The sequence below is a fragment of the Sinohyriopsis cumingii genome, chromosome 9, assembly GCF_028554795.1.
Source record: "Sinohyriopsis cumingii isolate HCF-2022 chromosome 9, ASM2855479v2, whole genome shotgun sequence".
NCBI classification, from domain to species: Eukaryota; Metazoa; Mollusca; class Bivalvia; order Unionida; family Unionidae; genus Sinohyriopsis; species Sinohyriopsis cumingii.
This window is the reverse complement of record NC_142969.1, coordinates 13,857,808-13,885,250: the sequence shown is the minus strand read 5'-3', so window position 1 is coordinate 13,885,250 and position 27,443 is coordinate 13,857,808. Positions and strand designations below refer to the sequence as shown.

Below are 27,443 nucleotides of genomic sequence, written 5' to 3'. Positions count from 1 at the left end.
TTTCTTGGGTTTTTTTTTTCTCTCAACTTGTATACACATAGCAATAAAAATTTGAACATTCCATTGACAGTGCTGTCAGTACTATCACTGTAGAATTTTGTATTCTGAAATAAGCATTGTATTGGATACCCAGTTAGTCCGCCTTGCTAACTGACATAAAATATTGCTCTAACCATCTAGAAGTTTCCAAGCTAGTAAAAGAGCATACATTTTTGCTGGCTTGTTTCCCAGTCAAGCTGACCCCAGTTATTTAAAGCCTTTGTGTTCACATCGTGTATTAGACCATGCTCTGCTTATTTATTTTCATCTTTTATATTGGTACCAATCATCTACTTTAAAATTCATTAACAAAAGAGTTAAGTTTATTACTGATATTTGCAAAGACTACAGAAATTTAAAGAGAGAGAATCCACACTTTGTGTCTTCTAGAAATTGTGCTTTTGGATATATATATATATATATATATATATATATATATATATATATATATATATATATATATATATATATATTTCATTATTAGAACTGCAACAAAGTTACATTGACTTAAACCTTCCCCTTCAATTGTAGTTACTTTTTGTTTATTAAAATATATGTGTAATTCAGTTTTTAATGAGTGCTACACTTGAATGCAGGCTCAAAATTTGCCAGTTACTAAACACGTATGCGCTTAGTCTATATCATCATGCTCTCACACGTACACACAAATACAGTTTGTTTAGCAGATTTTACAGCCAAATGCAACAGTGTATAAATTTTAATTTTACTGGTAAATCTAATGCAACAGTGTATAAATTTTAATTTTACAGGTAAATCTAATGCAACAGTGTATAAATTTTAATTTTACAGGTAAATCTAATGCAACAGTGTATAAGTTTTAATTTTACAGGTAAATCTAATGCAACAGTGTATACATTTTAATTTTACAGGTAAATCTAATGCAACAGTGTATAAATTTTAATTTTACAGGTAAATCTAATGCAACAGTGTATAAATTTTAATTTTACAGGTAAATCTAATGCAACAGTGTATAAATTTTAGAAACCTTTGGTCCATTGTTATTGATTTTAAGCAGAGCAGGGTCTAACATGAGATGTGTTTACATGGGCAAATAATTAACCAAGTAAACTGGCAATGCACTGGTGTTTTATATATCTGGAGACAAATTGACTGGGAAATTAGTGAGCTAATGAAGAAGTTACAATGCCACATCAGGGAATGTTGATTTCCTCTTTGTGTAGTGAATAATCTTCATTTCACATCTTGACCCAGTTGAATCAATCCTGTTGATTATTTCTATATATATTGCCTCAGGTAATTCTATTTTAGTGTCTTTTAACAATATGGGCCACAGGTATTAAGGTTCTGCTGGACATTGTTCATTCTCGGTCATTTGTACTCTGCAGAGTCTCTGATGTGTCTCCATTTTAGCTGGGTCTGTCTAATTAATCCTAACATTTTTCTGTGATGAATGATGCAGGTTCTACTTATCAGTTTTTAAAATCCTCATGTTTGAACTAGTTAATAAAATGAGATTCTCATTTACCAGTGGATTCTCTGTTGAACTAGTTGCTAACATTGTGTACCACCATTATTGGGTGATTAAATCAACTGATGACCGGATCTTAATCTACAGTGTGTAATTTATCATTACTTTATAACCAATGTGACAGAGACTTTTGGCTGTTTTGGTAACCATACTTTTCTCCTCCCAGTATGGTTGTCTCAATCATGGTGTCCATGCACTAAAAAATACTTGTTGGTTTCAGCTGTCTGTGATGGAATGTTTCTAAAATCAGATAACATCAACAAAGATATACAAGACAAAAAAACCACATCACAGCCTTAAGGTCTCTCCAACTTTGAGAACACATCACATGAAACATTTTAAGAGAGACAGACATACACATGCATACGAAGTCTAGCTATTTGGTATTATGCTTGAAACTTTAGTACTTTCCACCTGATAACAATAATAATAATGAGGACTTTGTATAGAGCCTAATCTTTAGAAGCTCTAAGCGCTTTACAACATTAGACAACACCTATAACATAAAAAACATATAATGATATGATTACAAAAAAACAAACACCATGAAATAAGATAACACAAAAAACATGCTGAAAATATTTAAGGTAGGAAGCATTATTAGGTCTTTAAGATTGTTCTTGCAATCAAAATAAGTGAGTTTTAAGAGCAATCTTGAATGTGATCACTGTGTCTTTGTGTCTAAGTTCTATGGGCAATTCATTCCACTTTGCTGGGCCCTGGTATGCAAAAGAACATAGCATGGTGAATTTTATCTTATCTGAAGGCCGAACTCTCTCAATTTTCGAATCAGCGCCATTAAATGTTGCGAAAAGTACCTAATCAGTTTTAAATACTTCATGTGAAATGAATTATATAATGCTTGCTACATTTAATGACTCCGACTTGAACATTTATTGAGCTTTAGAAATTCACCATGCTTTGTGGAATGAACTATGACAGAAAACACTGTTCTAGGCACAGAGACAGTACATATCAATGACTGCAAAAAAATTAAAAATCCAAACTCTCTCAAGAGCTACTGCAAAGACTGCAATAACAAAAAATGTTTCATCAGACCTGCCTTCTTCAGACCTTGTCAGAAACCATACTATCAATACTGTTCAGCTTAGTGATTCCAGAAAGGAAATGTTTATCAAAATATTTTATATCCTAATGAAAAATTACATCTGGAATCACTAAACTGAACAGTATTAACAGTATGATAGGTACAGCAATCAGAGATAGTTAAAAGACAAGGAACATGTGGATTTGTTTTAGGGGCCAACCATTTCATTTTCTAGGTTGGTGGGCCTAGGGTTGATTTTTTAAAACAATTTTGTTTTCTTTTACCTTGGGTTAATACATTATTTTCAACAAATGGATTTGGTAAATTCTTTTCATCTATACAAATCAGCAAGAATATTTTGTTCAGGCTGTTTTGAGATGAAAAATGTCTTCCAAATAAATTCCAAAAACCCACTTCCAACCTCAAAAATTAGATAGTATGTTCATTTATCATTAATAAGCACAACAGATTTTTTTAAACTTGCAATCAAAACTAAAAAAAATTACAAAGTCAAGACTAAAGTGTCATTGAAATGGGCATAGAAAAATTAAAAACTAAAGATATTTTATCAGAGGAGGAAAGAAGTTGAAAGATATGAAATGTGTAGGAGAAAAGCTTCATTTTGGAAAAGCTCTCAAAAATAAAGCACTGACTGGCATGTGTCCAAAGTAGGGTCACAAATTAAAGTTTAAAGTTGCAGGCTTGTGCCTTCAACACAATTCTTCACCGTTATATTTTCCAATCAAACGCAAAGTAATATGGTTGACAGTCTCCCAAATACCGGTAAACTTATTTTACCAATCCAATCAATTTACAAATTACAAATAGATTTTGTTATTGGGTATTATAGACTTAATTAAAAATTATTATCTTCTATTACATAACCAGGACAGTTTTAATTTCTGATGGTTTTTGCAACCTTGAAATATACATGCAACTCAGATGGGACAACTGTCAATGGTAACAACAAAGAAAGCGTTGATGTTGAAAACATTTGAAATTCAACTCACATTGTGAGTAAAAATTACTTAAATTACTTAATGTATATAGCCAACTACAACTAAAAATTACATGTGTTAGAATCCATTAGCCACAGACTTGAACAGACATATACTTGATTGGATGGTCAGGGGATATTTGACCGAGGATTTGATTTAATTTGTTTTATAAAATCAGTGACACCAAAAAATACCATCACAGCTATTATTTGTGTTTGCTAGGTTCTACCTATGTCAAAATCTAACAGAAACTTCATGTCATCCAGTTGGTCATTACAAGCAATTACCATGGTAACATAATCAGACTGAATATTATTATAAAAGATAAAGACTTTTTTTTAAAACCTGTAGTAGATTGTTTTCTCATGTCAGATAAAGAATCAGGTGATGGGATAGATCTGTGCCTCATCCATGCAAGATCTTGTTACATTCAACAGTACAATAGTCATAAAATTATTTGATACTGTTGCATTAACTTATGCTTCTACTTGTTCATTAGCTTAAATACTAGTGATGCTGGAGTCCGAAAAACTGGGAGAGATCAGAATTTGAAGGAGATCAAAATGTGAAGAAAACAAGTTGGCAACAGAGCTAAAGCTATTAAAACTAGCGACTGAAAATCCTTAGATTTACAAAAGTAGATTGATAAGAACTGGACATTGTTTTTAGATGTTCAAGACTTGCTCTGATATTGTATAATGTTGTTCAAACATTGCTATCAGTAAAGATTGAGCAGGTGAGATACATAACGTCCAACACTTTACAACAAATGGAGCAGAGGATAAACCGAGAAAGATGCTTTGGAGAAAGTAAACAAATCTCTGAAAGACTGGCACTTTATATTCCCAACAGAAACACACAAATAATAAAATTCAACAAAACAAATGTTAATTATATTAGAAAAAAATCACTGACTTGAACAGAAAGACAACAACTTACACTAATGTTACATCAGAATTGCTATACAAAATCACTGATTTAACAGAAAGACGACCTTAGAGGGCATTAAAAACAAAATGACTCCTAATGAAAGCATGATAAAAGCAAAGGATCCAGCTGATGATTTGTCTGTTACAGATTTGGGTTGAGATCAAAATGATAAATGGTGTTTATCATTCAGTTTTACAGTAAATGATGTTGAACAATCTTAAATGAATACAAAAATATGTAGCTTGAGATGTAATTAATAATTTTGTGTGATATAAGGAGGTACCGACAAATTAGATAAGTGAGAATATTTTTAATGATCTAGAACAAAAGTTTTGAACAATCAGATGCATTAAAAACTGAAATGTATAAATGACTATTGCTCTCTGTAGGAGCCTTGATCCATTCAAAACCGAAATAAACCAGTATATACATTCAGAACTTAATTGAGCACAGAACACTGCATAAACAGGCTTGCATTACATGTTTGGATGAATTAAAAAGGTAATTGATGATAGTAGAAAGATGTTTTATGATAAAGCTAAGCATGTTTGTCACATGAGAAAATTTGCTAAAAATTCATGACTTATGTTTATAAATGTCTTCTGATAGAATTCGTAATTCAAAGTACTTTGGGTAATGTCAATATATGTTATATAGTATTACGACTTTAGACCAATTCTGAAACAAAGAAACTACCTTAGCCATTGTGTTAAGTTCAAATTTAATGTCAATACGTGTTATATAATATGACAACTTTAGACCGATTCTGAAACAAAGAACCTACCTTAGCCATTGCATTACAGTCAGATTGGCGGTTACTTCAAAGAGAACCTTGCTTAGGCTTAGAGACCGGAAACACGACATTATAACACATCAGTGATACTACCCCAGTCAGTTTTCAAAGAAACCGCCAGTATCCAATCAGAAATAAGATAGTCAATTTTGGGGCGGGTTTCTCACGCAGTCAGACATTATTCTGTTACATTCATTGTGAAGAACGGATAAGTGCATGTCTGGACATTGGCGAGAGCAGATCATAGGGACGTTGGAGACACTAGACTGCGCTCCGAGTGCCGAAGTTGTGCTTTCGTTAAAAGAGAGTGTGTGTGTGTGATTTAGATTTTTAACGTGGCTTTAACAATTTTCCAGTCATGTCGTTACGATGTCTGCAGTGTGGCAGTTTAAAGTGATGTCTAGCACTGAGGCATCATGCCGCAGACATGTAGCATGATGTCCCACCCAGTCACATTATTCTGACACCAGGCCGACCAGTCCTAACACTAACATGTTAATGCTGAGCGCCTAACGAGGCAGCTGTTAGTACCATTTTTACAAGTCTTTGGTATGACTCGGCCGGGGTTCGAACCCACGACCTCCTGCATCCGGGGTGGACACTAACCACTAGGTCACCGGAGCGGTCAAAGGGATGGAACGGAGTTCTAGGAACTTAGGACGAGGTTTGGAACAAAGGCTTCTGAGGAAGCTTTGCGGGTTGGATGGGACTCCACCCGAAGATTAGAGAGGAGACGAGGAGAGCAAGTGGAATTAGGCAGTTGTGCGAAGGCACAGGGCCGGGTGACGGAAACAAGAGTACTGGAAGTACCTACAAGTAGACCGGGCGAACGGAAACAAGAGTACCGGAAGTACCAACAAGGAGGCCGAGAGAACGGAAAAAAGGGTATCAGAAGTACCGAAAGTAATACAAGGCAGAAGTTGCAGACGAGTAACATAGAAGGGACACGGGAAGGAAACACTCTTACCTTTAATTTCGCGTGATGAAATAACGGGCAATTTGGATAGGTTTTGTATTGATTGGAAGCAATTGCATTGAAAACTTGTCCTGTAATTGTTGAATACCAAGATATAGTTTATTAAAATGTTATACCTTCCACCTTATTATTATATATTTTATACATGTGGGCGGTCGGATTTATTTATTGTGAATTTAAAAGATGGTAATTTAGTTGCTAGAGAGTCAATAGCTTCCGGTGAATAGAAATGTGATAAAGTGTTGTTTTGCATTTTAAGATATGACACTACAACCCAGACATTATTTACCAGTCCTGGATTCGACTATGCTTCATTAAGTTTTACAGAATTCAACTTAGTTATAATTAACTTAGCAGATCAATATGTCATTCTGAAAAAGGGGGCTTGTATAGACTTTTTACAAACATGTGTACCGAACCTTTCAGATTTTTCCACATTTTACATTACATTGGAGGTCAGCAACATTTTGTCGTTACACATTAAAATAGACCTCGTCCAAGACGCTAATTTTTACAGTAAAAAAAATTGTATGATGCTATCTGGAAAAGAATGATGTTTTAATACTTGGATAAAAACAAAGAAGGTGCTCATCTGTCAGGATAAGTAAAACGTCGCAGCGATATACAAAGTTATTAGTTAAAATGCAACAAAATGGCTGCAACAGCAATGGTGGTTGGATGAGCAATAGCTATTTTTGTAGCACTTGCAGAAAGCAACCGTTTGGATAATTTATTTGATTCAGATATTTCTGGAAAGAAAGCAGTAAGCATGACAAATCTATGAAAGAGGTACGGAGAAGAACTGAATTATATATATATATATATATATATATATATATATATATATATATATATATATATATATATATATATATATGCCAAGACACTGGATTGGTAATTGCAGTAGTGAGAGAATACTTTTTAATGAATGAGTACTTAGACAACTTTGAGTATAATTTTGTCCAATGCGAATCTACCCACAGTGCTGATAGTGGACGTGATATGCACGATCCTGATCATAAAGCAAACAAATTATAAACCCCAACAACAAAATTTGAAGAATTTCATTCAGTTTCTGATGAGTGGGAAAGGTACGAGAGCATGCTCATTATGAAGATTAGGATTAAACAGTTTTTAGTAAAATGTTCACCTTACTTTTGCATCTACCACCGTTCTGTAATTAAAGAAGGGATGTATGATGGCATCGCAAACATGGTATATGTAGCTCTTTTCACCGGTTGTCTCATGAACTCGGAGTTGTCCCAGCAGGCAAAATTCGCGAAAATCGCACGTTTCGGAACCTGTTACTTCAGTTTGGTACAACGCAGAAAAGTCAATGATAGCTTGATGAATAGAAATATATGCTATCCCAGAACGGGTCATGGAGGTAATCTAAGGTATATTTGTCACTCTGTATGATTTGTTCCTTCAGATTATTGTTTTTTATTTCTCAACATCAAGCTCGCGTCGAGCACGTGGTGTGTGTGTGTGTGTGTGTGTGTGTTAAACCCAATTGCTTGCAAGCTTATGTTATGAATGACATGGGTATCTTTATTCTTCCTTGTACGTAATAGATTTGGTACTGTTGTACTTTTATATACTATATAAACCTCTTCATTAACTGTGATCAGGCATACTAAGGTTTTACCGACATTCACTGGCCCATGATCCGTTCATTGAGGTTGTTACTATCTTGGTAGTTAAAGTTTTACCGACATTCACTGTCTCGTGATCCGTTCATTGAGGTTGTTATTATCTTGGTTGTTAAAATTTTACCGACATTCACTGTCTCATGATGCGTTCAATGAGGTTGTTACTATCTTGGTAGTTCAAGTTTTACCGACATTCACTGTCTCATGATCCGTTCACTGAGGTTGTTACTATCTTGATAGCTAAACTTTTACCGACATTCACTGGCCCATGATCCGTTCATTGAGGTTGTTATTATCTTGGTACCTAATGAATGATCTTGAGTACGACTTTTCAGTCTCACCATCAGGCTCTGCATGTTCATCTTATTCAAGTAGTGTTCATGATTTGTTTCGGCTTATCTATGTCATATGATGATAAATTAACCTCATAGTCCACTCTAATTCATTAAGAACATGTCATTACAAATTAAGTCCTGCACTTGATACAGTTGAACTTCTTTCATAAGCTAATTCTGGTGCACTATAACAGGGGCCAGGGGCCTGTTTGAATTTTCATTCAGAAATTAATCAATTCTTCATAAATGTCTTGCAGTATCAGTGTCTCTTTCATCATACAGTTATCCCGAAGATATCCGAGTGGCTGAAAGAAAAACTGTGCTTTAACGAATTGGTAATCATAATTTGATACGTTTCAAAAGTTAGATGGTAGGTAAACTTCTTTATTCCTGGTATAACGGGTTTGTTAAACCTTCTATCCATGTATTCAGGTTGGTTAATTGTTTGTTTTTGTTTTTCAATACTTAGTATGTTTCGATGTATCTCCACATTTTTCATCACCTACAAATTTAGCCAGTTGTAAAATAAATTGTCTCACGAATCTTAAATTATCTATACACCTGATTGTTCTTTTAAGTGTTATTTCGTTCTCTTCTTTCATAAAGTTATCAACTATAAAAATCCCTTCTAGTATATTTTTCGTCTTGCTTTATTATTTTTAACTCTTTCTCTGTGTCATTTTTAAACATTGTTTAAACGAACAGACGGCTGTTATAACCAGAGAAGTTATAAATTAACAATGAGATGAAGTTTGTGTAGTCAAAATTCAAAAGTTGCTTACGTTATATGCTGGACCTCTCTATACTTTTCTACTAAATTGCCATGGTCTCCTAATTTGTGTTTTTCCTTGTTAAATTTAAATGTTGTTCACCTTCTGCATAGGCTTTAGATTGTCACTCTGAACTACTAGCTTTGCAACCTTTCCCAACGCACTGTAAAATAGTCTAAAGCAATCTGTTCTACAAACTACCAATTTACATTTATATAGAGTGATATAACTTATAGACAACGCACTGGCCGGATATGTTAGTAAGTTTTAATTGCACAGGATGTCAGATTTCATCTTGCACTCCAGCCACCTAGGGACTCTTCGCCAGACACAAATTGTACTTGTAGTGTCGGCACTTGTCCTGCAACGAACCTCCGCCATTCGTGCCTCTCATCTCCAGTACAATGATACTGTCAAAATAACAAGACCATATTGGTGTTAATAAGTTTATTATTATTTTGTTTCTTTTATTTATTGCCTTCAACATACAACTAAGCCTTCTTCAGTTATGATATTGAACCATCTGCAATCTAATAATGTAATGAGTGTTCTCCTAATTTCTGGTGGAAAGATTCGGACATTTCTCAAAAAGTAGTTTCACTTTCCTTGTCTATTTATCTATCATGATACTAACCGTGAAAAGATCTTTCATTCCAATGTAACGGTACCTCCATCTTGGTGTTGGTGCATCGGTAGCGAAGACGACCACAGCTTCAGTTTTCTGTTGTCAAGCGCTGGTATTGGGGTAAAGGTGTTGGCAGCTCTAGCCTTACAAGTGGCACGTTTTTTTTCTTCTGCTCCTCGACAATTCTCTGCTGTTCTGCTATACTGGCGCCAGATATGATCTGGCTACGCCAGGAGGGACAGTCTTGCACACAGGTCTCCCATGAGTCACTGTCGATGTGCAGGTTTTTCAGGACACCTGGTAAGTCCTTTTGTCCTCCAAAAGCGTTTTGGAGTCCGTTCTTCTGGCATGCGGACAATGTGTCCTACCCATCTAACATGAGCCCTCTGCAACAACGTTAAGACTGATGGGATACCGGATCTCGTGAGAACATCGGTGTCATGAATGTTTTCTTGCCACCTTATGCGCATAATCCTGCGGAGACAGTTCGTGTGGAATTGATCGAGTTGTCGGGTATATTCACGTCTAGCTGCCATACTGGAGGGTGGTGAGCAATGCATTACAATACACTTTCATCTTGGTACCTTCCATCTTACAGTCATTGGGATTACCATGTTGAAATATTAGTAACCTGTCAATATGTCTTTCTGTCTCTGTTTCAGTTGCTTTAAATTGCCGGTTTGTTGTAATATTGTTCAGCAAGTTTCTGAACATTTCCAGTTACATTTGTATCCTTTATATTTTCTGCTAATTTGTTCAAGAAAGTTCTAAATTCAGCCATGTAATTATTTATATTCTTTCTAAACTTTAAAGACAAAATGTTATGATTGTGTGTGATACACGAACTATGATAAAGAAACGACAAATGATTCAACCTTATAATGTTGAAGGTTACTGTGGGTGTTTTGGTGCAATGTGTACGCAGTCAAATTTTCATATTCAGCAAACTCAATGGCCTTTAATCGTCATGAAGCTGTTTACAATATTGTTTGCCTACTAGTATGTGTAGCAGATTTGTATTGTTTAACAAGAAAAATGACCTTATACTGTATAAAGTATACAGTACAAATGTTCTCTACACTGTGCAGAGGAGTGTTCTTGCTCAAGTCACGTTCGTGTATGAGAATTAAGGTCTATACCATTGAGAAACTCCATTGTACATGGACATCACCTCACATCCAGCAATCCGCTTGACTTCGAGACACCTAATCTGGTTAGGTCCGTTGCCGGAGGATATGACAGCTATTTCGGCATGGAGCGTCGAGCTGTCTTCAACAGATGTTGTAAACCACTCCCTCATAGCTGAGCCATCTGTCTGCCCTAGTGGCTCCAATCTTCCACGTCATCTGTGGACCACTTTCTGACAGCACAGGGTCGTTGTGCAGTCAAGCGTGTCAGATGGGGCCAGACCACTAACTCTTCATGTTGCTGTGGAGCTCTTCAGACCATGTCACAAACTATTTACAACTGTCCACTGACAAAGTTCCCCGATGGACTGCAGGCTCTGCACCTTGCTCATGATGACGTTAAATGGCTGAGCACGCACTGCAAACGATAATATTAATAATGATAGTAAAGTGACACCGAACAAAAAATATTGCTTATTTGACACTAGGCTCATATGCTATTTCAAGTATTTAATCAATTCGTAAATTATAAGCTTGAATCTTATAAAATCCCCGACAATCACGATCCTATTGTGTTGACAAATTATTTAATAAATAAGTTTTGTTTTACTTACAAATTTTCATGCAGTTCCCCTATATACTTCAAAAATCATTTCTTACTTGTCTGTCTACAGTTTTAGTCTGATGAAATGGCAGTCTACTAAATAATCAAACTGGAATGGGACACCTCACTAATGGCACATAATAAATAGTATATAATCGAAATTCTACGACGGACTATGTATGTCATTCTGATTTATTTGGAGGGGGGACATACTAGGGTCAAGCTGCACTTGAAATCTCGGATTTGTATGTTAGCCTTGTTGTGCCCTTATACGAGTTTGTTACTGTGTTGCGCTAGTTCACTGGAATGTGTTTCTGTTATTTTTATTTTTACTGTAATGTTGTCATATCCATTACAAAATAGAATTCATATTTGAGTTGTTTGATTTTTTTCTCCATGGGATCATCAACTGACTATATGAACATCACTGGACAGGCGAATTTGCGTATAAATAGTGTTAATGAATCAAAGGTAGATATGTTGGATTGGAAGGTTTCAACAGTGCTCTCTCTCTCTCTCTGCGCAGACTTTGGGCTATGACTCTAGGAACTTTCAAAATCCCAAATGTTTGGATTATTTAATAAGTTTTACACACTATATATATAATTTTAGATATTAAAATATTTTAGATGTCCCAAGAATTAAAACCTCAACCTTTGCCCCCCCCCCCCCATCTTTTAGACATTCAGCTGCCACTCTATAGAATTAGATACCAAACCAGTTTAGAGAGCAAAGCAACTTTAATTCATTTAGATCTTTAATGATATCCTGGAATGGTAGCATCTTTATAAATAATATCTGTAAATAATACACCCACATTGCCATTATGACAGCTAATGTTTGTGTTAGCGTTTGTTGTTTATCTGTTCTTGTAATGTACAAACCAAGTGTCCTACCGTTAGCTCCTTTCCTTTTCATTAAGATGTAAGCTCCATAGCAGCCTGCTCTTTTTAGCCCTAACTGATTTTAAATTTAAATTCTGAACAATCATTTAAATGTTTTAAAATAATCTTAATTGTGTTATTCTTTCATTTATCCTAGATAATAAGCTCAATTTTACTCACTGAATTTTAAAATAGTTTGCTTGCTCGTGTCATAAGTCACGTGTTGTGAGTTATGTCCAGTCTGTGTTTATGTGTTATGCTGTGTTTGGATGCTTATTATTATCATTGTTATTATTATTATTATTATTATCACTATTTTCACCGCATTGGAATTTGTTTCCCAGAATCATATTTCGCATGAAAATATACATGAATGCGGTTATTACGTTGACAGTGTAGCTTCATATGATCTAGAAATGATTCCAAAGTACATGCTTTTCGATCTGTAGAAAAAACAGTCAGAAAATATTTAACTTAAAGGAAGTTGGTTTCGAAATATTATTTGGTAGGACACTATTGTAATATTTTAATGTATACTAACGTACAGAGTGAATATCGTATGTAAGCGTAACTATATCGTATGAATTATAATTTACAGTGCAAAACCAATGCATGTTTAATAATGGGGTGGGGGAACCTGCATATATAATCTCTATTCACAGTCTAAAATCTGATGAATAGCGTGTATTTCTGAGTTGAAGTGTAACTGTACATTAAGTAGAATTTGCAATAGTTTGTCTCGTTCATTTTTTATGTGATATTCATGCCTATCTAGATGATTACATTGGGGAGAGTGTGTCGAAATTCTTACGAAATTTACATTTGACATGATGGGTAGTGTATGTAGGTATGTACCTGAACTATAATAGCCATATTTTGATAAAATGATATTGGAAATCATTTAATTGTAACAACCGTACCATTGTTTAAAAGCAGCCACAACCACAATTTGACAAGTGTACTAGGATTCAACTCGGATATACATTTTTTTATATATCACAAATTGTGTCATTATATGTGGTTGCCTGCACAATGTCTCAGTACTTTGGTTACAGTCATAGTAAACTTATTAGAACCTTATGACGTGTCACATAAATCATGTACGCACGCACATGGTGGTGGTGGTGGGGTGGGGGGCCTGTCCCCCTCCCCGATTTCACCTCTAAACATGTTTTGGTCTGCAGACATAAAAATTAATTGCTGACAACATGTTTGCCCCGCTCCCAAAAAAAGAATTCTGCGGGTGCCCCTAACAAAGATGTATTATTTGTGTTCATCTTATATTGGATATTTATTTATATATTGTCGGATATCAATATATGTGTTGAATCCAACTAAATACATCTTATCTGTTACATTATCGAGAGTTTTTGTGTTGTTTAGCATTGATGTACGACATGCTGATAAATTCTGCGTTGCTTGATCGGTTCCCTGTCAATCGTTCATTGGACAGTTGGTGGATGACTGGATGTTCTATATGGGACACCCGCTAAGCGTTGTTGTTGTTGTTGTTGTAGGGTTTAACGCCATTTTTCAGCACAAGATAGGCTATACATGGCGGCCAGTATAATTGGTGGAGGAAGAACCCTGGAAAACCCCGGAAAGAACCACCGACCCTCGAGAAGCTACTGGCAGGCTTTCTCACGTACCCACGTTAGCCCCGCTTAGCGTTTGGCAGACAATAGCTGAGTGACACCAGGCGCCAAATTCAATGTCTTGATACGATATAACCATTTCAACTTGTTCAGTCGGTCAGTTTTGAAAGAATCAGACTTATTTTTATCCGTGAAAACTAGGTATATGATTATCAAATATAATTTGATTTAATGATTATAAGACAAATTATCCGTGTCTTCCACCACACTGGTGTCCTTGGGAATATTCATTTTTGGCAGAGAATAATAAATTAAATATTAATAAAATAACTAAATGACTCCGAATTCCCCAGACTCTAAAGTATCTTAGAAGGAAAGTGACATAAACATAAATCAACTGTCAGTATGTATGTATGTATATATATATAGAGAGAGAGAGAGAGAGACACTCACACACACACACAACTATCTGACTGAACGAATACGGAGAGTGATATTTGCTGGGGATCATAGCGCGTTTTATTAAAGAGATCTAAGATAAATGTTTACGATCCCATTATCAAACTCAGTGTTTTTTTTTGTTGAGGATTTTGTGATACTTGCAGTCCATCCATCCACTTGTCTATCAAACTTATTTTTTAAAACATTTTTCTTCTTTTTTTTGCACCTACACCAGCGGCCTTGGCAGTGCGAAGTATGAGAAGGGTATTTTATCTGGCATCCAAAAGGTACTTGTGAGGAATTAAAGAGATTGTATATGTGAGTTCAAACATTAGAAGAGATAAAACTGCAGTGGGAGGTGTCGGAGAAAGGGAAATACGTGTGTCTATCGATCTGTGTGTTTCAGTGTTTTGCATGGTAGCTATTTTCTTTCATCAAAATTGTTCACCTAAACTGAATGAACGACGACAGTGTACACTGAATGGATGCCGACAGTGTACACTGAATGGATGACGACAGTGTACACTGAATGGATGATCTGGCTAAATTCAATAAAATTTATCTAAGTAAACTGTATGCAAGTAAACTATGCATATTAGTCTCAGTTTGATTGTTATTTGCAGCCTGTAGTCCAAACTAAATTTGTTCAGGCACTGGTATTGCATTTTAAGTAAATGTGTTGGTTTGTTTTAAAGTAACAAGTATTTACCTGTTTTAATTATAGCAAAATACTACACATTCTCACATGAGGTATACATTTCTTAAAAGCATATATGAATTAAAAAAATAATTGAGCTTATTTAACCTACGAACAACGAGGAAGACTGTTTTTGTTCAAAAAAAGATCCTCGAAAAATTGCGGAAGTGATTTTATATTAGGTGCGATCAAACAGGATGTTTATAAAACCATTACAATCTGTCATTTCTGACAGTCATATTAATACAACTGGTTTTAAATTTCCCTTTGAAAATTCCCTCAGTTAGATCTGGGTTTTATGGCACAGCAACACACAGGGTTCATACTGAACTCTGAATTATAAATTCAAAGACTTTCCCAAACTTTTAAAGATCACACACATTGATTTCCAAGACCTATTTTCGCTAACATTTTGTATACAGGTTATATGAGAAAACAATGAATGCAAAATACTACAATATTGTTTAATGATGAAATTCAAACTATAATTAATTTCCTAAAATTGTTTTATGATGATCTGGAAGATAGGTTAAAATTCATTGTTATTTCAGAAATATGTAACTTATGCATCAGATTTAATACAAAATAAATTGTTCTCTTAACAGACATCAGCACGGCTTTAAACGTATTATTATAGTTGCTGTTTTTTATCTTCAATCATTTTGGAAAGAGAAGCCACCGCTGTCATCTTGCGATAATAATAATAATAATAATGAGGACTTTGTATAACGCGTAATCTTTAGAAGCTCTAAGGGCTTTACAACATTAGATAACACCTAAAAACATATATAATGATATGATTACGAAAAACAAGGGGTCCCGAGAGGCCGAGTGGTCTAAAGCGCTCACCGTTCCGGATCACTATCATCTCACCGCTGTCTGCGTGGGTTCGAGTCCAAGGCTCAGCTAGCGTGGGTACGTGGATAAGCCTGCCAGTAGCTTCTCGTGGGTCGGTGGTTTTTCCCTGGGTTTTGCAGGGTTCTTCCTCAACCAGTTATACAGGCCGCCATGTATAGCCTATCTTGTGCTGAAAAAATGGCGTTAAACCCTTGAACAACAACAACAACAAAAAACAAACACCATGAAATTAGAAAACAAAAAACGTGCTGAAAATAGTTATGGTGCTGACTACCTTTGATGAATGGTGTTGCCGGCTTGCTTTGATGAAGAGTGCACGTGTTTTTGAAGTCGCCGCCAGGGTCAACTTTGTTTGGCCAAACAAATTCTCATTTGATATTGTGGCCGCAATGACACTGAACGGGTCAGCAAAAGAAAGAAACCAGGAAAACTCGACTATAGTCTGACTATATATTCCCGTTTGTTTGCAACAACCCCCCCACTACCACCACCGATTTGAATAATAAAAACGTTTCATGTGATAAAAAGTGCACAGAACTAAGTCAATTGATTCGTTGATTTATAACTTTTAACCTGACTGTAACCAGAATGGCACTAATACTGGCATCCCCTGCTCCTTTCATGCTTAACTGATTTTCCATACTAATGTGGCGCCATATTGCATACACTATGGGCTACATTATTTCCATCAGACAACATAATGATGTAGTTCATCCTATGACGGTGTTAGCGCCACTCTACTCACAGTCAGATTATAAATTATAAATCAATGAATGAATTGACTAAGTTCCTAGCACTTTTTATCACATTGAAATCGGCAGGGGGTACAAACAAATGGGTTGGTATAGTCAGACTATGCATCCAAATCTAACAACATTGGACAATTTTATTTGTGATTATGAAAAGAAATTAAAATGTTTGGGTTTATTTCAATTTTCAATGACTTTTAAAGACCTCATGGTAATCTGCTCGATTTTCCCAAACTTTCAAGACCTTGAAAATGCTACCTTATTTTCCCCAAACTCTCAAAGACCGTACACAAGTAGGTTATTTAGTGCCAAGGCAGTTGGAGTATAGCGCCTTGCCAGCAATGTGGGGAAATGCTTAAAGAAAATCAGATGCTTTCCCTATGGTCATTTAATTCTCCGTAAATGATGATATTTTAATTCTAAACTTTCAACTAACTATTCAGCACAGCTTGTATGCAATGCGATTTTAGATTGATCAAAGTATTGCGGGCAATTGGAACATCTTAGGCCCTTTCGATCGTATGCAAGAAATAAAACCGCTGATATAAATAATAGCCATTTGAACTGCTCTCGGGTCCGTGATTGCTATTACATCATAATACCTTCATTGACATCACAATGGACTCGATGACGTGTCAACACTAACAACCTAAGCGATAATTTCAAGTTATTTCTTATATTTTTCATTACCAAATTAAAGGAATAACATTAAACTAATTTAATTCATCATTGAAAAGTTGTCTTTTATTTTCAAAACATATCGCGCAGACAAATCTGTTCTTCGGACATCTTTCCTGACATTCGTCCGCCAAAAACTTTCCAATTTGGGAAGTATGACTACGAGTATCTTCCAATCTCTTTCAAAGTTATTTCGACTCGCATCAGAAAGAGACGAGGATGGTCCTGCTGATTTGTTAGCCAATAACTTTATTCATGCAAAGAACAGGAGCCTATTTTTGTCAAATTATGCTGATAGGTGTATTTGACATGGAATTCTCTTTCATTTTTTGTATACTCTGGATGTAAAGATTGCACAAATTCAGTTTGCTTAATTAAGTTAATTTACATTATATGGTATTCCATCAGAAAAGCCTTGGATGGACAACATTATAACCCACATGGCTATGACTAGTCTGCTAAATCACCCCACCCCCACCATCTGTGTTGATACTGACGGACAATACCAAAAATCAATATCATTACAGGTGATGGACTGATTTATCGGCCTAGGCTATGCTCTTGTCTTAACTCATCCAAAAGCGGAAACACCTGAAATTGTATAGAGACTTGTCCAAGACATGTTACTGAAATCATATAGAGACTTATCCAAGACATATTACTGAAATTGTATAGAGACTTGTCCAAGATATATTACTGAAATCGTATAGAGACATGTCCAAAACATATTACTGAAATCGTATAGAGACTTATCCAATACATATTACTGAAAGCGTAAAGAGACTTGTCCAAGACATATTGACTCGTCTTGGAACGTGTGACAGTAACTCACCCTGTGAATATTAACTCAGTCTGGTGATATCACTTCGTCCTGGAGTCACGCTGACTTGTCTTAGTAACATTGTCAAGATTTATTGATTAATCTATAATATCCTTGGTTTTATTAATTTAATTGTGTGTGTGTGTGTGTGATTTGGATTTTTAACGTAGCTTAAATGTTTTTCAGTCATATCGCAGCGAAGTCTGCAGTGTGACAGTTTATAGTGATGTCTAGCACATAGGGCATCATGCTGTAGACATACAGAATAATGTCCCACCCAGTCACATTATCCTGACACCAGGCTAATCAGACCTAAGCAGCTGCAAGTACCATCTTGTAAGTCTTTGGTATGACTCATCCAGGGTTTAAACCCATGACCGTCTGCATCCGAGGCAAATGCTTTAACTACTTAGGACCCTGGAGCGGTCCTAATTTAAGTTTTAAACAATTTATCTTTGTGTTATTGTGACAAAAAATTCTTATTTTTTTAATCTAAAAAGGACTGAAAAAACTAAGTTCCAAATATCAACAAATAAAAAACACAACACGGGTTCAAACGGACTGAAGGGCAAATAAAAAAAGCAGAATACACAAAAACAGGAGAATGTGAGAATATTTATTAAATACTGTGTATAACAATCATTTCAGCATCAAACTGTCATTTGTAATTAAATATGGAAATTTACTGACATTCTTGTAAAACATTCTTGTAAAACTAAAGGCCCAATCCTCACACATTAGGATAAGATCAAAGAGATTAAATAAGAATTTGCCGAGTTCAATATCGAGCACCTCAACAGGGTACACACAGCTCTCATTACTTTGGATTTCAAGATAAAGGCATTGATTATAATCCATTGATGCATTGTGCAATGTGGCAGATCCAGGTCTGGAAATCATAACAGTCTTCAGCCAGAGTTTGAACACGAGATTTTGTTTTGACCAATCACAAACAAGATGTCTGAAAGGTCGTTTCTGATTGGCCAATGAAGAAAACTCAATTTTATAACTTGATCTTATAAACAAACTTTGAGTTTTATAATCTCGAGACATTTGTTTTCTATGAAATTGTGTCACTTGTACTACCATGTCGACAATGTTATAAAAAAAACACTTAAACGCTACATCCTCAATTCATTGCTTTGTGGGTGGATAGTGTAAAGCAGTTTATGCATCAAAAATTTTATTCACCGCAAAAGCTTAGGTCATACAGACTTAAATTCAAGTTTAGAATCAAGTGATCTGATTGCCTGTAATTTCAATCTGACTTAAAACTGAAAAATCAAATATCTGAAATGTACACTTGCTTTCAAACTTTACTTATTTTGGTGAAGGCCAGATTGCTTGATTATAGACTTTAATTTAAGTCTAGACTTAAATATAGTTGGTGAAATTAAGTACAGGGCATATTTTTGTCTAGTCCCACTAAATTTGCCTCCAACTCATTTTGCTGATAAGTACTAAAGTTTCACTCATGGTTATAAAAGTACAGAAAGAGTGAAGTCCCTTGTTGGGCTTTTCGGGACATATTAAAAATCTTGCTTGGCAATCAATATTTTATGTTTCTTTTCCATAACACTGTAGATATGATACATGAAATGTGGTTATATATTAATGATTTTTCATTTATTGCATGGTCACGCATAATTCAATGCAAGCAGAAAACTGGATGAATTTTAACACAGACTGCAGCTGGCAGGGAACTTTCAGAATAATATATCACTTCTTTGAAACATATCAATCAGCAAAACATGCACACACTGCAGCTATACTGGAAAGGGTGAATGGTAAATGGTTACATTTACTTAACATACATAAAACACATTGTCATCAAACACATATTCTTGAATAAAATTGGCTTGAACAGAACTTGTTTCATACATCATCACAGAATGTATGTAAAATATCACATGAAGATACAGGGTATTAAATAATTACAAATTTATTATAGAATATTTCAAGTGGTAAAAGAAGTTCCAAGATGGGTGTATGATACGGAAAGATTGACCACCGAACACTAAATACCAAATTAGCCATGAAAAGTAATGTGTACGTAATAAAAGTTAATAAAATCTTAAAATAGCCCATACATTACTGTAATTATATCAGATGGTAATGAATAAGCATCGATAGCATAGACATGCACTAACATGTTTCAACATATGAATAGACACAATATTGAAAAAAGGCTGGTGGTGGTGGGGATAAGTGAATTTTTAATTCAGCTTGGATGATGCATGCTGGCTACATAATTTTATACATCAGGGAAGTGTGAAAACAAAAACAAAAAAAATACACAACAAATCCGTGTCTATTCTTCAATTTTTGTATAGCACTGAGAAAAACCCCCACAACAAATCAGTGTCTATTCTGATTTTTTTTACTGTAATTAAAAAAACAACAACAAATCATTGTATATTCTGATTTTTTTTACTGTACTGAAAAAACCCCACGACAAATCAGTGTCTATTCTGATTTTTTTTACTGTACTGAAGAAAAAAAAAACAACAACAAATCAGTGTCTATTCTGATTTTTTTTACTGTACTGAAAAAAAACCCCACAACAAATCAGTCTATTCCGATTTTTTTTACTGTACTGAAAAAAAAAACAACAAATCAGTGTCTATTCTGATTTTTTTACTGTACTGAAAAAAAAACCCACAACAAATCAGTGTCTATTCTGATTTTTTTTTACTGTACTGAAAAAAACCCATAACAAATCAGTGTCTATTCTGATTTTTTTTTACTGTACTGAAAAAAACCCAAGAAATCAGTGTCTAATCTGATTTTTTTTACTGTACTGAAAAAAACTTGTAAATAAGCTCAAGACTTTTAACTAAACCAGTACAATGCTATATCAAAATTAAACATGAGGACCCAGTGGCTCACATGGCTTAAATAACAAAACAGCTACCATTTCACTAAACAGGCTTATGTCATATTTTAGGAACACATCCAAGTAAACTACCTCCTAAACTTTATAGTGTATTACATATACATAAATTAAAAATTACAACTGGTTAGCAATGAAAGTGCTAGTAATTATCAATATTCCAGATCAAATTAAATTCATTTATTTTCATTGATATTAATTTTCATGGCATCTCAATTTTTTTTCTTCTAAAAACATTTTGAATGATCAGTATTTTCCAACATTTCGCATTTAGAACTCCTGTAGGAGATAATTTCTCACTTTCTTTTGTGTAATCAATGGCTTTCCATGATATATAGGATGTCACCATATCTTGCTATTCATCTTTTTTGAAAACTATTAGACAGTACAGTAACGTGGCAGTCCATTCTAGTTTACTACAAGTTTATCAATGGCCATTTCTGTCATTAAGATAGATGTTTCCATGAAGAAAAGCTGTCCCGAAACGAAGGCCACGTCATGAAGAAAAAAAAGGGTTTCACAAAAACTCTCCTTTTCTTGCACTCAAGAGTATAGTTTATGCAAGATCATTTTGTTAATACTGTCAAGATCTGCATGAAAAAGATTCACATCCAATAACAATGGTTATATACCCAGGCTTATACATATGTAGTGTCAATAAACGATTTTCACATAAAACTGAGTACACTATAAAATGAATTAAATATATATGAAATTCTATTCCTTTTTCTTTAGTGCAGAACTTCAAACCTATCTATGATTGGTTCTTCACCAAAATGTTCCAGCACGTGTCTTTCATATTCCTCTTGTGCAATGGCATGAGGAAACACAGCATTACACATTGGACAGGTTCGATCATCGGATGGAGATGGAGCTTTGGCTTGAACTTGCGGTTCTGGTTTCACTAACGTATGATGATTCTCATCACCATCAAAACATTCAAATACATGGGCCTGGAAATCATCCATGGTCAAATAAGAAAAGTTTGTCTTACACAAGGGACAGATTTTCTCACTGTCTGAACTGTTAGCATTAGTTACTGGCCTTGAGTCTCTTGTATTAGCTTGTTGACTGACATTTAGTGGCATGTAGATATTTTGTGATGTTCCAAGAGGACTTGTTTGAGGACGTGGACTTGTATATCCAGGACTGGGTAACTGTGGGTAACCAGGACTTGGACTATAACGAGAATTATTGAACGGGTTTGTTAGTGGTGCAGTTGAATTATGATTTAGGTTATTATAAGGAACTCCTGCAGTATTTTGGATTGGAGAGGTAGTAGGTGTTCTCCACATATTTTCATAATTGGGAATTTTCTGACTTTCACCAACAGTGGTTCGGTTACCAACAGCACTTCTTGGCTGTTCTTGCATTCTAAGGACACCTTCTGAATGTGTCCTTTTTACATCTGATTTCAAAGGATTTATTCCTCTGTTCACATCAATTTGCCGAGAATTCGAACTACTTTTTATCTGTTCATTTGATGCTCCAACTGCCCCACCACGTGAAAATGCCTGATAGTCTATATTTTGACAGTCTGTTTTGTTACTTCCTGTGGCAGTCCGACGGATGGGTGAAGATGACGAATTCATGATAAAATCTGGTACCTCAACATTAAGTTCCTTGAAATCATTTGGAGAGGGCTCCTTGCCATCCGGTGCATATCGTACATTGTATTGTGAATTGGATGGCTTGTTACTTACATACAGCTGGTCTTTTACACTAGGTGGAAAGAGAATTGTACTCTGATGCAGACTTGATGGAAACTTGGTCAGATCTTCTATCATGGGTTGAAATGAATTCTGCACATTCTCAGGGTAGCTTTCTGAAGCTTTCAGTCTCTGCCCTATGAAAGTGAAAATAGCTATAATAACATAAGAAAAACGCAATGGGAAGTTGCATGATGACACAGGTGAATATGTGTGCTTGAAATAGCATAAGAATCTGTCAGCGACTAAGTATCATGACTAAGGATTGCCTGTGACAAGACAGAATCTACCCAATTGGTCAGAGCTAGATTTATCTAATTGGTCATAAGACAGAGCTTAATCTAACTGGTCAAATGTTGAAGCTTAATCTGTTTATGTGCTCATAAATCAGAGCTGAATATATCTAAATGGTCTTGAGTCAAAGATGAAACTATTAAATTGGTCTTAAGTCAAGGCTGAATCTATCTAAATAATCTTAAGTCAATTCTGAATCTATTTAATTAGTCTTATGTCAAAGTTGAATCTATCTAGTTAGTCTTAAATCAAAGTTGAATCTATTTAATTGATCATAAGTCAAAGCTGAATCTATCTAATTGGTCTTAAGTCAGCGATAAATCTTTTTAATTGACAAATTGATCTAGCTGGTCATAAGTCAGTGCTAAATCTTTCTTAATGGTTACAAGTAAGAGCTGAAGCTAAATGGTCATAATTCTGAGCTGAATTTATCTCACCAGTCACAGATCACAGCTGAATCTATCTAAATGGTTATAAGACAGAACTGAATCTGTCTTGTCATTCATGAGTCACAGTGGAATCAATCTAATTTGTCTTCAGACTGAGCTGACTCTATATAATCAGCCTCAAGGCAAAGCTGAATTTATCTAATTGGCCTCAAGTCAGCAGTAAATAATAATTCTACCAGATTTATGGTACAGTCGGCTCCACTTAAATGCATATCGCTTAACTGCATAGATCGCTTAAGTGCATAGTGAAAGTATGGTCCCATTTTATATTGTACATATACATGAATTCCGTTTAAATGCATACTCCGTTTATATGCATAGCTTGGGTCCGGTCCCGAGCCTATGCATATAAGCGGAATTGACTGGATATGAAACATACATACAATTTAGGATATAATGCTAAGACTGGTATAGGCCATCTATGGTGAAATCATAGCAGCAAAGGTTCTATTAATGAACGAAACATTCAAGATGGTACTGGTGACCAAGATTCATTTGCTCAATTTTGACTGTTTCAAACAGTATCGTATATACTACCTCATAAGTCATATTCAAATGTGAACTGCACAGACTTGGATCTGCCATCACTGACAAAACGGGGTCTGTGCTGTTTGTTAGGACTACTCAGTAGGACAAATGACACAGACCCTGTTCAGCCTGCACATGATATGATGGCAAACCAGGGTCTATGCCGTTTGTTAGGACTACTCAGTAGGACAAATGACACAGACCCTGTTCAGCCTGCACATGATATGATGGCAAAACAGAGTCTATGCTGTTTGTACCTGACTAATAAGTGTGTATATAGTGTCAGTAACAAACTGAATGCATAAGGCATACTCCAATAACTTGTATTAACTGAAAATATTTGAGACTAAGATTTTTAAATGGATAACATATTCCCTCTCTGCTAAATATCTAGTAACGTAAGTGTTTTGTATCACAATGTATTAATCTAACTTGACTACATTAAAAAAGAATGAATGTCTGCATGACAAGCAAATGAATGTCACATGCCTACAATGCAATGACTACATCAAGCATTACGCTCAACATTTGGCCTTTTGCCGTACCTTTAACAAGAGCCATCAGCTCCTTAATGTACATCTGCTGTTGTTTCACTTCATCCTGAAGTGAACGCACCATATCTTTATGCCAATTAACAGAATCGAGGGCTTCCTTAAGCTGTCTAGTATCACTGTCTAACTCATCCGACCCAGAGGGGATTGACTCATTTCCGGCCATTCTCAACCGCTGAACATCCTCCTCCAGCCTTGTATACTGTAGTCCAAGCTGTCCAAGTTGCATATCCTTTGCATGAATTTGATTTAAATATTCTTCCTCTTTTCTCTGAAATTCACTGGCTCCCATTGAACCCTTTTGATATACCTCCAGTTGTTGCTGTAGACGGGAAATAATTTCTTCTTGTTCTTTATCTTTCTTAAGGTACACAGCCATATCACTGTCTAGAGTTCTAAGTCTTTTTTCCAGCTCTTCAAGTTTCCTCCTGACTGTGTTGTATTCTGCAGTCTTTTCTTCAAAGCTATGTGTAATACACTCCAGATCATGATGTATACTATCCCTCTCTCTTAAGCTTTCCCTCAATTCATTTTCAAGTTGTTCCAGTCTCTTTCTGAGAGCTACATTTTCTGCATGAAGTTTTTGTATCGCAGTCTCTTTGCGCAGATTTTCTCGTTCTAAATATGTCTGATAACCTTGTCTGGCCCGTGACTCAGCTGCAATGCTTGTTTCAGTCATTGCTCCCGATGCATGAGCCTCATTTGGAATATCACCAGTATTTGCACACAAAATTTGCTCTAATTCAGAAATTGAATTTGTTCCATGCTCTGCTATTGCCCGCTGCATAATGGCCGATCTTCGTTGGTATTCCTCTAACTTTTTTGACTGCTCAATAAACTGTTTATGAAGACCCTGGAAGGCAGTTTGAAGTGCATGTAGTGAAGCAGGGTTTACTTGAGCCTTTGCTGACACACTGAATCCAGGAAAGTTCTGGTAGATGCTCTCAGGAGATCCATACATGTTCTGCTCTCCTCCATCTTTTCCATTTTCCAGTAGTTCAATCTCATCATCTGAATGTCTGTCCATGACATTACGGATAAATCTGAAGGATAAACATTATATGATAAAATGATTTTTTAAAAAAAAATGATTTTGCACAATGTGGATACTACTTGGTACAGTATAAACCCAGTGACATATAAACTGTCCCGAGCATAAAAACCCATAATAAATAAAGTACTGAATTTCAATCGTTTGAACATTATATTATATTACATATTTCATTGCAATACACCTTATTTCATACTATTTGATCAATTTAAGATTATTAAAGTCATTTTCTACTCCATTCTATGTTTTAATGTTGTCTTTCAGTTTTCAAAGCTTTCTTTAGAATCAAAATCATGATTTTATGACTTATGTTAAAATATAATTCATTACATCACATAATTTATCTTATCATATAATTCATTACATAACATGATTTGTGCTATCACAAAATTCATTACACCATGATTTGTGTTATCATACAATTCATTATATGACATTTTTATTATTATACAATTCATTACACCACCATCTTTGCCAGCCAAGGTTCTGATATATTAAACCTATCTACACATCGGCAGATCGATCAGATATTTCAGTGCTTTGTCCTAACAACATCTATTGAATTTCATGTTGTTGTTGTCGGGTTTAATGCCATTTTTCAGCACATGATATGCTATACACGGCAGCTAGTATAAATGGTGGAGAAAGAACACAGGAAAACCACAGAATGAACCATCAACCCATATAAACAGAGGTGAGATGGCAGTGATCTGTAATGATGAGACCACTCGGGCCTTCCTTGAATTTCATGATTTGACTCTGTAGTATGTAATGCCAAGTAACCAACAACATGTAACGGCAGTGCATTGTACATCAGCTAAAAATGGTGGAGGAAAATGACTTCAAACCTATATGTTTTCTGTTTAACACTGAAACTATGTCTATGTACCCAAGAGTAACCATTACAGGTGTATTTGAGGGAAAAGAAGAATTTGTACAAACATGGACAGCAGAGGCAAATTGCTTATTTTCAAGTCCATTCCAGTGGAGTACTCCCCTTGTCTCAATCATGTAGGAACAGTGTTCAAATTTGAACAAGTCAGTTTTAATCAGATGTGGTGGCTTGCTGCTGCATCTAATGAAATTCACAAACCTGAAGCACAGATTTTTCTGATCTCTCCGCCAAGGGGTTAACGTATTGGAACCTTGGCTAGCAAGGATGTTATACCACACAATGTATGCTATCATATAATTCAATGCGTCATGTGATTTATTGCTAGACATCACTATAAACTGCCACACCACAGACAATATGACTGAAAAATCGTTAAAGCTATGTTAAAAATCCATATCACATACAGCACAAGAAAATGGGTAGCACAAGAAAATGGGTACAGGAGTGATTTTCTTCATTATCGTTTGTTTTAATTGTACTTTTAATATATTATTGTCTGTATTATGCCAAAGAAATGCCAGCTGTGCTTTTCCCAATGTAAGAATTGCAGGTAATGACATAAAAAATACTTTGATCCAGGTTCCAGTAATCTTTAAAAATCTTTGCTTTTATCTAAAGTGATTTGAACATGAGTGTGACTCAACTGTACAAAACTACCAGTGTGATTCAATCCTGAACAAAATTCTTAACAATTGACATTCTACTTCCAAGAAAAGCAAACAAATTCAAAACTAGTACATGTAGCTAGATCGCAATTTGAACTGCTCCGGTGACCTAGTGGTTACAGCGTCTGCCTCAGATGTGGGTTCGATCCCCAGCCGAGTCATAACAAAGACGTACAAAATTGGTACTAACAGCCGCCTCGCTTCAACATTAAGAGGTCACTGTTAGGACTGGTCGGCCTGGTGTCAGGATAATGTGACTGGGTGGGACATCATGCTACA

The 27,443-nt window shown here is 35.3% G+C and overlaps 1 protein-coding gene across 6 annotated transcripts in view; it reads right to left on the bottom strand.

The window, feature by feature from the left end:
* Nucleotides 1-18,731: 18,731 nt before the first annotated feature.
* The window catches only part of LOC149791299 (uncharacterized), a 38,352-nt gene continuing 29,640 nt past the window's right edge, over nt 18,732-27,443 (bottom strand). For all 6 annotated transcript variants that reach the window (XM_089969824.1, XM_089969826.1, XM_089969829.1 and 3 more), the window contains 2 exons: nt 24,548-25,596; nt 18,732-22,868 (listed from right to left, as the gene is read on the bottom strand). In XM_089969824.1, coding sequence (XP_089825950.1) covers nt 21,754-22,868; nt 24,548-25,596 — 2,164 coding nt within the window. In that variant the 3' untranslated portion in view covers nt 18,732-21,753. The remainder of the gene's footprint in view (nt 22,869-24,547; nt 25,597-27,443) is intronic.